This window comes from Perognathus longimembris, unplaced genomic scaffold, assembly GCF_023159225.1.
Source record: "Perognathus longimembris pacificus isolate PPM17 unplaced genomic scaffold, ASM2315922v1 HiC_scaffold_5441, whole genome shotgun sequence".
NCBI classification, from domain to species: Eukaryota; Metazoa; Chordata; class Mammalia; order Rodentia; family Heteromyidae; genus Perognathus; species Perognathus longimembris.
The window spans coordinates 1-12,307 of NW_025960869.1; the positions used below are offsets into that span (position 1 = coordinate 1).

A 12,307-nucleotide genomic window follows, 5' to 3' on the forward strand; every position below is an offset into this window, starting at 1 on the left:
TTGGCAGCCAATGGGTGCACTCTTAAAGATGGCGGCACCTTGCATACTTGTGCCTTAAGGCCTATGTACATCTATGGGGAAGGAAGCAAACTAATTTCCCCCATTGTGAAGAGAGCCCTCACAACCAATGGTGTACTGGAAAAAACAGGCCCATTTTCTCTGGTCAACCCAGTCTATGTGGGCAATGTGGCCTGGGCCCACATTCTGGCCTGCAGAGGCCTGAGGGATCCCAAGAAGGCACCAAGCATCCAGGGGCAGTTCTACTTCATATCAGATGACACACCTCCCCAAAGCTATGATGACTTAAATGATACCCTGTGCAAAGAATGGGGCCTCCGCCGCGACTCCAGGCCCAGCCCTCCTCTCTTCCTGATGTACTGGCTTGCCTTCCTGCTGGAAGCAGTGAGCTTCCTGCTGAGCCCCATCTACACATACCGACCCCCCTTCACCCGACATTTACTGGTACTCTCAAACAGCGCGTACACCTACTCCTACAAGAAAGCACAGAGGCATCTTGGGTATGAGCCCCGCTTCTGCTGGGAGGAAGCCAAGCAGAAAACCACAGAATGGGTTGGTTCACTTGTGAAGCAGCACAAGGGGACACTGAAGTCAAAAGCTCAGTGATGTGGGGGTAGCCATCTTCCCAGCCCCCACTTTATTATATTTTATGTTTAAAATTTCAAATAGTTGTACAGGGCATTACAGTTTACAAGGAGAGCACTCTTGCCACTAGGCCATATTCCCAGCCCCAGGGATTACGGTTTAACATGTCCATTTATATTTCCAAGGCTTCTCAATCAGTCACCCTTTCCAGCCATCCCACATTCCCTCCACCTCCTCTCTGTCCTTCAGGATTCACCCATCTTCCTCCCACTAACCCCCTTTCATACTTTTTCAGCATCCTGGTGTTTATTTTGTTAAACTGTTACTTTTTCAAAGTGTTGACTCCATGAAATTTCACTGCTGAATATACTGTGTTTTAGTCATCTTGATACTTTGTGTGTGTGTGTGTGTGTATGTGTGTGTGTGTTTATGCACAAGTCCCTGTGTTTATTTCATAGGTTGTTTGTCTTGTTTTGTTTTTTCTTTTTGGTGGTTTTTTTGTTGTTGTTGTTTTTGTTTTTTTGGCCAGTGCTGGGCCTTGGACTCAGGGCCTGAGCACTGTCCCTGGCTTCTTTTTGCTCAAGGCTAGCACTCTGCCACTTGAGCCACAGCGCCACTTCTGGCCATTTTCTGTATATGTGGTGCTGGGAAATTGAACCCAGGGCTTCATGTATAGGAGACAAGCACTCTTGCCACTAGGCCATATCCCCAAACCTGATAGGTTATGTTTTGGATCTAAAATCTGCATATGAGCTTTCATGGCCTGGCTCATTTGCTCAGTGTGATGTTTTCTAGATGCCTACATTTTCCTGAAGATGACAAAATTTCATTCCTCTAGAGGGATACATGAAATTCCATTGCATATACCTGTGTGCATATATATGAAATGTTTATAATTACTATTTCAAAAGTAATTCCACTTAACCAATCAATAGAAAAAGAAAAACTTCCAAAAGGAGCACACCACCACCCAGAAAGCCACACAAACTGCATGGGTCTTGATGGGTATTTTGACACTCATGTTGACTTCAGGTAGACCACTTCAAGACAGGAATATAACACTCTGTCTTCAATGGGTTATAATCTTACCCAAGCACAGCGTGTGAACTCCTAGAATGTGGGAGATCTTCCTAGCAATGTCTCTCTCCTCCAGAAAGTGGTCAAAGACATATTTATGGTATGTGACATAGTTCACAGAAATGAAGACTGGTTTGATGCTAGGCAGAGGAATCAGATCCAGGTTCCCCTTTATCCTTGCAAGGGTTAGCATGTGCCTGCTTCTGCCTCTCTTTCCTACCTATCTCCCCGGTGAATGATCACCATGCCTATCTCTGGTGATACTCAAAGTTCAAGGAAGGGACTCCCCAGGTGCTCTACTGTGAGGGGGGTCGGGTCTCAGCTCTGGGACATGGGAAGGAAGGCCACCTGGACACTCTAACTTATTTTCAAGGATGAGAATCAGCACACAGATCCACTCCCAATCCAGAAGTTAGAGCACACACCTTGGTGGACTGTCTTCTGTGGCTCAAGTGACAGCATGGGACACCTCTAATGAACCCCACGTCTGCAGGAAGCCTGTCCATCTCATCACAATGCTGGGAAATCCTCCGCATACAAGGGGAACGCCAGCATGAACATTGCTCACACGCTTACATATTCCTTAAGCAGAGACCTCCTCAAGCAGAGACAAACTTGCTTTATGAAACATTTCCCAGTCCCATCTCTGGTGTCCTAAGCTGAGCGTTTCCTGTGGCCTTGACAAGCAGGGCACTGGGTACAGGCAGAGAGTGGGGAAGAGCATGTAGTTGCACAAGGTCAGGTGGAAATGGCAGCCTTCAGCTTGTCCTTCTGGTGAGCAGGGCTCAAAACATGGGCTGGAGTTGGGAGCTGTAAGTTCAGACATGAGGGTTCCATGGAAAACAGGGAGCAGAGACGGTTCATGCTGGAGACTCAATGGCTTTTTCAGAATGACTTTCCTTTCTAAAAGAATAGCAGCCTTAAGAATGGCAAGGGTGGCTGCAGGGGAGCGTGCGGTGAGGACTTGGTCTTCATAGTGAGGTGATGTCATGAAGGTCAGAGAAGATGGAGGCTGACCCAGTGAAACAGATTGAGAAGTGGCAGAGGCGGCCTTCCATGTCCTTCCTGGGTTCTCTGGTGACCACAGAAGGCCATGTTGCTCTCTGGTGCTCTTTGTAGCCCTCACTTACTTTTCACCTGGCTGTCTAGACAAGATGTATGACTGCGGCTACAGGAGTCTATGGGAAGAAAAGTGTGGGATTGCTTACAGTGCTCATTGTTTCTGCATGTCCCAGCACAGGATATGATTTGATCCCTAAGTTTTATACTTCCTATTGTCTCCAAGAAGATAAAAAGTGCCCAGCTGGTGCTGAGGCAATCCATTCCTGTAGTCCAAATTAAAAAAAAAAAATGAGGTCTGGGAACATGGCCTAGTGGCAAGAGTGCTTGCCTCCTACACATGAAGCTCTTGGTTCGATTCCCCAGCACAACACTTATGGAAAACGGCCAGAAGGGGCGCTGTGGCTCAGGTGGTGTTGTGCCAAGTCGCAAGACCACCCCCAAGAAGACCACCGAGATTCAGACACTCCAAAATGCAAAAGCAAGGCAAGGCTTTATTTAACGAGCTGCCAACTCGGGCCTCGTCCTACCCACCGACACAGCGGAGGTTAGGAGGAAGCCCCGAGCTGTGATTACACAGGGCTTATAAAGGCAAAGAACAAGGTTACAACAATCAGCTGTGCAAGCAAGATTAGAACACAGGTACAAATCTGATTGGCTCAGGGTTCGATTCTAAAATGGGGTTCACGTGGTGGGGCCTGACTTCAAAGTCTGGCACCTCAGTGGCAGAGTGCTAGCCTTGAGCTGGAAGAAGCCAGGGACAGTGCTCATGCCCTGAGTCCAAGGCCCAGGACTGGCAAAAAAAAAAAAAAAAAAAAGAAAGAAAGAAAATAGCCAGAAGTGGCGCTGTGGCTCAAGTGGTAGAGTGCTAGCCTTGAGCAAAGAGAAGCCAGGGACAGTGCTCAGGCCCGGAGTCCAAGGCCCAGGACTGGCAAAAAAAAAACAAAAAAAAACCAGATTTTTTTTCAGGAAGCAGTGTTAGATTTTGTTTCACTCCTATACCACCAGAGCCTCAATTCCAATTCTGGCATTTTGCTTCTTAATTGATGAAAATAGTATTTTAGATTCATCTGCTTGGCTGGTTTTGAATCAGGATCCTCAGTTCTCAGCCTCTTGAGTAGATAGGATTACATGAGCCACCAGTTCCTGACTAGTTCTCTCTTCGTTTTAAGCTAGTAACTGCTCTGAATGTGTGTCATTTTTGCAACAAGCCAAGTAGTCTTGTATGAGTTCAAGACTATGAGTTACCTTCTTAATTCCCACAGGCCAAGGCTGTGCCTTCCTCTCTGCTGGCTGCCATGAATGCATTCTTCTGCTGGGATCACATCCCTTGGCTTCAGAGCCTGACTCGATTGCCCATCATCCTTAAAGGGATCCTGACAAGAGAGGATGCAGAGTTAGCAGTGAAGCACAATGTTCAAGGCATCCTTGTTTCCAACCACGGAGGGAGGCAGCTTGATGAAGTTCCTGCTTCAGTAAGTGGCATACCTCTGAAGGTGGTGTTGGGAGCGTGGTGTGAGTCCACACCCGAGTACTCTGTCCAATCCAGTCATAGAGGATAGTGCAGTGCACAGCAAGCTATTTGTGAAAATTTTCTGTGTATCATCCCCTCAGTCTGAGAAAGGGCCAAAAAGGGGGAGGCTGCAGTTCAGACTCAAGCCAAGTAACCTGTCCATATTCACAACAGACAATAAGAGGTCAAGGTAGAACAGAAGAGGTGTAAAAAGGCACGGAGGTCCCTACCTCAAGAAGAGCTCCAGTCATCTTAACCTCATGTGACCTTCTGACACAGCCAAGAAAAAGCAGTGCCTCACTACTGCTAATACATACCAGTCAAGATGGAGCCAAAGAGCCGCTAATGAACTGTAACAGCTAACATGTACTTTTCTTCCCTAACTCATATATTTATGTTCACTGCAGATAAATGATCAGATACACACATGCAAAAACATAAAAGAAAATCATTCTCTAATTTCATCACTAGCACGAATGTGGTTAATACAAACATAATATTTTCCTGCTTAAAAACTATGGGTCATGTCTTAGAATTTACTTCTTTTTCATTTATAAATGCATTAGGAACATTTTTTTTTGTTTCAACGTGTGCTTCTTTTAGTTTTAATGATGTGTCTTATGAAAGGAAAATTTATATAATCAACTTCCTGTGGTTAAATAGCTGTATTCCTTTCAGTATTTCACTATATTATGTTTCTTTCCCTCCTTCCTCCCCTCCACCTTCTCTCTTCAAAATATTGCTCTGTCAGCCAGAATGGCCTTAAATTTTCAATTCTTCTTCTTTTTCCTTCTGGGATTACAGATAGATGTCACTACGTCTGCTTTCCATCTTTCACTATTTTCAACAGTATTTAAGTAACCATTCTTATAAAGTTAAAAATCCTTAGAGCCGGGCTGGGGATATGGCCTAGTGGCAAGAGTGGTTGCCTCTAATACATGAAGCCCTGGGTTCGATTCCCCAGCACCACATATACAGAAAACTGCAAGAAGTGGTGCTATGGCTCAAGTGGCAGAGTGCTACCCTTGAGCAAAAATAAGCCAGGTACAGTGCTCAGGCTCTGAGTCCAAGGCCCAGGACTGACAAAAAAAAAAAAAAAAATTCCTTAGAGCCTCCCCAATCACTTCTTAAAGACAACTCCAAAGAGGTTGAAACGCTCTAGTAGGCCTCTGGTACATCCCCTGACTTGTGAGGCTGAGTAGTGTCTACTACTCACCTCCTCCTCTTCATTTGCTAGTGAAGAAAAGATACAACGAACAGCAAGCCACGTGGAGAGCAATGGACATACTTAACATATCTCTCTGGTAAGGGTTTGTTTGAAGAGAATGGGCAGGCTGCATACTTCCCATCCCAACATGTGCACCAGGACTGGAGGTGAGGGAAAGCAGGTCTTCAACATGCACACTGAGCTCTCCCACCCACTTCCTGAAAGATCCTCATAGCTTCATCTCCCATACACCCAGGAATGAGTAGAACAGAGAAGACCAAGGAGCTCAGCCAGCTGCAAGAGGTCCGATGCTCTCACGTGATAGGAGCCGAAAGTGAACAGGAGCCCACCACCACCATCAAGTAGCAGTCACAGGAGGAGACAGGCTTTTGGAAAAAAAACCGAGATCAAGACCATATAGCAAGTGTCAAGCTGTCATTTATCAATTCAGCAGCCTGCTTCCTTAAGATGATTGAGTAATGTGTGGAAAAAGAGGTGGGCTAATTCTCCCAATGAGAAAGGAGAATTTCTCCTACTACATTTGCTGAGCAGAACAAGCAGTAGGTTCCTCTCCCAGGAGCTAAGTCATCTGAGAGTGTATAAATAAGGATTAGTCCAAAGCTAGTGAGGTAACATGGAAAAGCCAGGAGCCAATGGCTCACAACTGTAATCTTAGCTGCTCAGGAAGCAGCAATCTGAGGATTAAGGTTCAAAACTGGCCCAGGCAGAAAAGTCCATGAGAATTAACTCCAATTAACTACCAAAAAATCCAGAAGTAGAACAATGGCTCAAGTGGAAGAGTCATTCATCCTTGAATGAAAATGCTAAGTTCAAGCCCTAGTACTGGCATGCATACATGGGCACTCGCAGACAAGTACATACACACACCTAGAAAGAAAGGAAGAAGGACCCAAGGGCCCAAGGTTAACTGTTCTCCTTTGCCTTCCTCAGAGCATACCAGAACACTGAGGCAGTACAGAATTCCCTCCTGAGCCTCCTCTCCGAGACCCTTGAGAGGCCTAGTATCTCCTGACAGACTTGAAAGTATCGGGAGCCTGGCACTGAAGCAGATACCTTGGAGGAATCAAGGTCTCTTGGCCTCAGATCCAAGCCAAAATTATCAACTACTTTGATTTGTCCTTTAAAGGCCTAAACTCCACTTGCACAATGCTGTTGCCACATTCCTATTTCCATTTCTCAGGGTCTAACTGATGACACAAACTGAGGTAAGGAATGACTGTGTGGCCTAATTGCCCAAGACAGGCTGTAGTCCAACAGCCCTGGCTGCCATACTTATTTTGCTAAAAGAAAAGAAAAAAAGGGGGGGGGGTGGTCCTTAAGTGCCCAAGCAGGGAGAAGATTTCTAGCTATGCCACCCTAGAAACAGAAACAGTAGAAGAAAATTAAAAGCCAACATGTTCTTTCCCATTAAAATGACCATTATAAATAGAAAATATTTCCATCAGGGTAGCAGAGAAATCAAGCATTTTTTAAAGAAATTTAAAAAGTTTAAAAAGTCAACAATGAGATTAACAAGTCATGTCTGTAATCCTCGCTGCAGGAAGCTGAGATCTGAGCATCATAGTTTGAGGCCAGCTTGGTCAGGAAAATTGCCTGAGACCCCTTATCTCTAATCAACCAGCAGAAAGCCAGAAATGTATCTGTGACTTAAGTGGCAGAGCACTAGCCTTGAATGAAGAAGGTAAGGGATGGTGTCCAGGCCCTGAGTTTAAGCCCTAGTCCGGCACATACACACAAAAATAAAAGTCAGCAAGGAGCTTGTTGGAGTTAGTGAAGCAGAAAATGGCAGGAGGTTGAGTCCAGAGACTCCTGGGCCTCAGGAGGGAGGCCTCCGCAGGAGGAGCTGCAGCAGCCTCAGACATGGCCGAAGCTTGCACTTCCTCCTCCCATCCTCTTAGGCCCACGTACCACTGCCCATCACCACAGAGGCAACACCAGCCTCTGGCAGGTGTACACCTGTCTCTTTTTCAGATTGATGCCCTGGCAGAAGTGGTGGCTGCTGTTCAAGGGAGAATGGAAGTGTACCTGGATGGTGGGGTTCGAACTGGCAACGATGTGTTGAAAGCCCTGGCCCTTGGAGCTAAATGCATATTTCTTGGGAGACCAATCCTGTGGGGTCTTACCTGCAAGGTGAGAGTGGCAAAGTAGGAATAGATGGGAAGATCTTGAGCTTCTCGTTTGCTCCAGGCTTTTCTGTGGGTGGTTCATCCTCCAACTTAGCCATTTTTTCAAGGTACCTGAAGGATAGTTACTCCTCACATCTTCAGGCTGTCTCTGGACCTACAAATATTCAACAGCTTTCATCCTTACCTTTCCTTTGCTTTCCTTTCTTCAAAACATAATTGATTTTTACAGCTCCTCTATGTTCCCTGTCACAGCTCTCTCTCTCTATTTTTTTTAATATTTGACAAATAATCAGAATGTGCCTTTAAGGCTTTTGTTTGTTTCTCCTTCCCTTATACTTTTCTGTCTTGAGATCAGGGTGAAAAGGGTGTTGAGGAAGTCTTGAACATTTTAAAAGAGGAGTTCCGCACTTCTATGACCCTTACAGGTAAGGTCTTCATTTTTTCCTGACTTAGAGCTTCAAGGGGAGGGGGGTTCCTATGCAGAGACAGCCCTTCTTCCATCCAGCTAACCTTTCCCTGGCCTGGGAGCCATCCCCAAACAGGAAAGAAAGGTCCCAGCCAAACAGCAGGCACTATTCTCTGCCAACGTAAACTCAAAACTTGCTTCAAAAATCACTGCCATTTCTTGGAAAAATCAACCCTGGCTCTGAGTTCCTATTTCTGCTAAGTGTCACCCTTCCTGCCAGGTTTCAATTCCAGCTCAGGTTTCTCTTTTAGGAAAAGACTCTTAGCTAGTACTTTGGTGAATACATTTTATTAATTTTACATTACTAGAGATGAAGGTCCCTACATCATAGATATGGAAAGAATTTCCAGTTCAATATCACACAGCTTGTTTTTATGTTTTGTCCTTCTGATCATCAAGGACTCCACACAGCCTTTTGGAATCTACCATTTCCAGCCCCGTATTCTACTTCTTGCTCATTTCTTGTCTAGTGTGACTCTCTTCAATCCCTGTGTAGGACATCAGCTACAGGCTTGGTTTTGCATCTTACTTAAGATCTCCTGGCAAAGAAGATCATTTCCTCCGTCAGAACTTCCCCTTAGAAGGCAGTGTTGGATGGAGTGTTCACTGTGTCTCCTACACTACCCTTTCTATGGCCCATTCCTTGTCAGAATGGAGCTAAAGGTCAAAGATCACTATAGCCCATCAGAGTTGGTTGTTAAAACTGATAGGAGTTTTTACATTTTTACTCTGACATTTTGACATAGCTGGGTTAAAACACAACATAGGCATAGGATCATAAAATAATCCCCAATAAATCAGGACAAAATTATTCATCCTGTATGTATGCTTTATCAGATGAGCACTAAGATCAAAAGCTTGTTTTTAAACCGCATCATCTCAGGCCCAGGAATGAGAAAAGCGAGGTTTGTAACTCAGTGGCTATTTTAGGCTGCCGATCCATTGCCGAGATCAACCGGGACCTGATTCAGCTCTCCAGGTTGTAAGAACCCCACAACATGATATGCAATGCTGGTCTGCCTGAACCTTGGCCTGGCCTGGAGCGCCTGCCCTAACCATCAACTCCCCACCCCCTGTGCTTGTTGCCCTCCAAATGCCTCACCGTCCTCAATGTACCCCTCCCTTCTTGGCCTTGCTTCCTTTTATATGATTTGTCTTGCCTAAAACTCTACTTCAAAATAAAGATCACAAGAGGGTAGATGGGAAATGCCTGATAGTATTTTTTTTTCTTTTGCAAATCCTGTATTTCTTTGTGTAAGAACTAATGGTGAGACTTCGCTCTGAAGAGAAAAGCCAGACATATATTTTCCAATAAAAATCTTAGTCTTATAGACAATAGACAAACAGAGTAATTCAGAACATGGTCTTTCGAGGCATACAGATGGGTGTGACTGTTTGGGCTGTAGTTGATATGCTGTATGATATGCTGTGCTTGGCCCACCTTTTTTGTTGTTGTTGTTTAAAATCCCTTTGCATTTCTGGGTTTTGTTTTTGTTTTTGTTTTTCATTGTTTATGCTTTAGCTGGTCATGGGGCTTGAACTCAGTCCTGAGCACTGTCTGTGAGCTTTTACACTCAAGTCTAGCACTCTACCACTTTGAACCACACTTTCCTGCCTGGGCTACCTTTAAACTGTGATCCACTTCCAATTTTTTCTGAGTAATTTATTGGGGATAAGAGTCTCATGAACTTTTCTGCCTGAGCTGGCTCTGAACCACAATCCTCAGATCTCAGCCTCCTGAGTAGCTAGAATTACTGGCATGAGCCACCAGTGCATGGCAAAAGAGGGTACTTTTTCTCAAATGGCCATTAAGTACATACGGAAATGTTCAACATCACTATTCATCAGGGAAATGTAACACAAACCCACAGTAAGATATCATCTCATCCCACTCACAATAGGTATCATCAAAATAGACAAAAAATAATAAATACTGGTGAGGATGCTGAGAAAGTAGAATTTGCCTCTATCACTGATGAGAATGTAAATTAGTACAGCCATTGTAAGACATGCTAGAGAAGTTCCTCACCAAAACACAAATAAAACCAAAACTGGGAATAGAACTAGAAATCTAATAGTCCCAATGATGGATATCTATCTCCAAAGGAACTGCAACCAGTATTCTGAAGGCATCTGTACTTGCTTACTTGTTGTAGCACTTTTCACAGAATCAATCTAGATGTCCATAGATGCATAAATGGATAAAGGAAATGTGACATATTACACAAAATGAATGAAGTCTATCATTTGGACCAACATGGATGGCAGTGGAGAACACATGGTGATGTGAAATGTCAATCACAGAAAGACAAGTATCACAAGATATCCATCAAAGAAGGAGAGAAGATCATGGAAAAGTAAAAGAGCATGGCTAAATGTTCTTAACACAAAAGTGATTAATACTTGGAACTGATAGCTATACTTGTTGACAGATAATACTTGGAAGTGAGATACACCAGTTACCTGATCCGATTATTGTATATGAGATACATCAGTAAAGATTACACTGTACAATTGCAATATGTCAGTTAAAATGTAATTTCAAAAGGAATACAGGGGCTGGGAATATGGCCTAGTGGCAAGAGTGCTTGCCTCATATACCTGAAGTCCTGGGTTCAATTCCCCAGCACCACATATATAGAAAATGGCCAGAAGTGGCGCTATGGCCCAAGTGGCAGAGTGCTAGCCTTGAGCAAAAAGAAGCCAGGGACAGTGATCAGGCCCCTGGGTTCAAGGCCTAGGACTGGCAAAAAAAAAAAAAAAAAGAAAGAAACAAAGAATGTGGGACAAGGGTTACCTTGATATAGCTTAATTCTGCCTGATGAAAAGGACTTTGGGATTTTGTTTTCACTATGACTCACAAAGCCAAGGCCGGTGACACAAAAGGAGTAAATGGGGCCTGGGAATATGGCCTAGTGGCAAGATTGCTTGCCTCATATACATGAAGCCTTGGGTTCGATTCCACAGCACCACATAAACAGAAAGAGCCAGAATTGGGGCTGTGGCTCAAGTGGTAGAGTGCTAGCCTTGAGAGAAAAAAAAAGCCAGAGATAGTGCTCAGGCCCTGAGTTCAAAGCCCTAGGACTGGCACAAAAAAAAAGGAGCAAATGAAAATCTAAAGTATTTGTGGTCATCACCTCAGATGCTACACCATCCTATCATCTGTTGCCCAGTGCCTATTCTTTGCAGCACAATGATCTCCAAAAATGTAGGGAAAAAGAAAATTTAATGACAAGATATTCAGAAACACTAGAAAACATATTGAATTTGACCAGTAAAGGAGAAAGAAGATATCTTAATTTGATCATACTACTTTTACCAGGTAGATCAAACTTCCTCAGTTTAAATGCATAGAGTTAAACTAATTGCATGGATTAAAGCAGGAGAAATATCATCACCCAGAATTCCCCAAAACCAGACGTAAATCTCTGACAGTAGGCAGAGATAACCATAGTCCCTCTTACATCCTATAGCAGATGGCCCTTTCCCACACCCACACACTCTTCTGCATCACACAGAGTGAAGCTTAATTCGCTCTGTAAACCTTTACTCTGGTTTCATTTCCACATCACAGAAGTCTAGGTCAGATACCAGTTGTTTCAGTATCCTTCCATTTGTAAGTCTTTCATTTTCATTTTAAGTACATTTCATTGTAAGTCTTTCCTTTCATTTTTTTCTCATATCTGAAACAAGGCGACAACATCTCAGTATCAAACTGTCCTTGGTAGTGAAAATAAGGAAACCATCTTCTAGATAAGACTTGAAACAAAACAACAAACAAAACCAACCACGTTAATACCTCCCGACACCTCCTCTCTCTCCCTCTCTCAGAAACACACACACACAAACACACAGACACACACCACAACCATTACATTGTTTCACATTCTCACACTGACCAGTGAATATGGAATGATATCCACTCCATGTTTTCTTGTGGTAACTAAGTATAAGGACTCCAAAGCAGGAATGATGGCAAGATAATCTCTTCAGACTACAACCTATCCAGCTGGAGAGTTGGTTGGGTAATTTCAGATTGTTTTTTATTTCTAAGAGTGAAACAAATCATAATAGCAGATGCTATCAATGCAATTTGGTATACAGATAGTAATGCCATGTTACATTACAAGGAAATAACATGTAAATTATCCTTATATACATCTATCTGAGTAATTAGTGTGCTCTTTTTAGGTCCTGGATCTAGAAAAACTTTCTAATACTTTTATTACCTTAAA

The 12,307-nt window shown here is 43.7% G+C and overlaps 2 protein-coding genes across 2 annotated transcripts; both read left to right on the forward strand.

The window, feature by feature from the left end:
* Window positions 1-3: 3 nt before the first annotated feature.
* LOC125345257 (3 beta-hydroxysteroid dehydrogenase/Delta 5-->4-isomerase type 1-like) lies at window positions 4-812 on the forward strand (the record flags this gene model as incomplete). The annotated part of the gene is made up of 2 exons (XM_048337470.1): window positions 4-696; window positions 753-812. A coding segment is annotated over one exon (621 nt), but the record flags the coding sequence as incomplete, so codon positions are not given.
* Window positions 813-4,003: 3,191 nt separating this feature from the next.
* On the forward strand, window positions 4,004-9,280 carry LOC125345258 (2-Hydroxyacid oxidase 2-like). The gene is made up of 4 exons (XM_048337471.1): window positions 4,004-4,214; window positions 7,452-7,610; window positions 7,962-8,031; window positions 9,003-9,280. Exons 1-4 carry the CDS (start codon window positions 4,038-4,040, stop codon window positions 9,056-9,058), a joined length of 462 nt encoding a protein of 153 aa, XP_048193428.1. The 5' UTR covers window positions 4,004-4,037; the 3' UTR covers window positions 9,059-9,280.
* The last annotated feature ends 3,027 nt before the right edge of the window (window positions 9,281-12,307 follow it).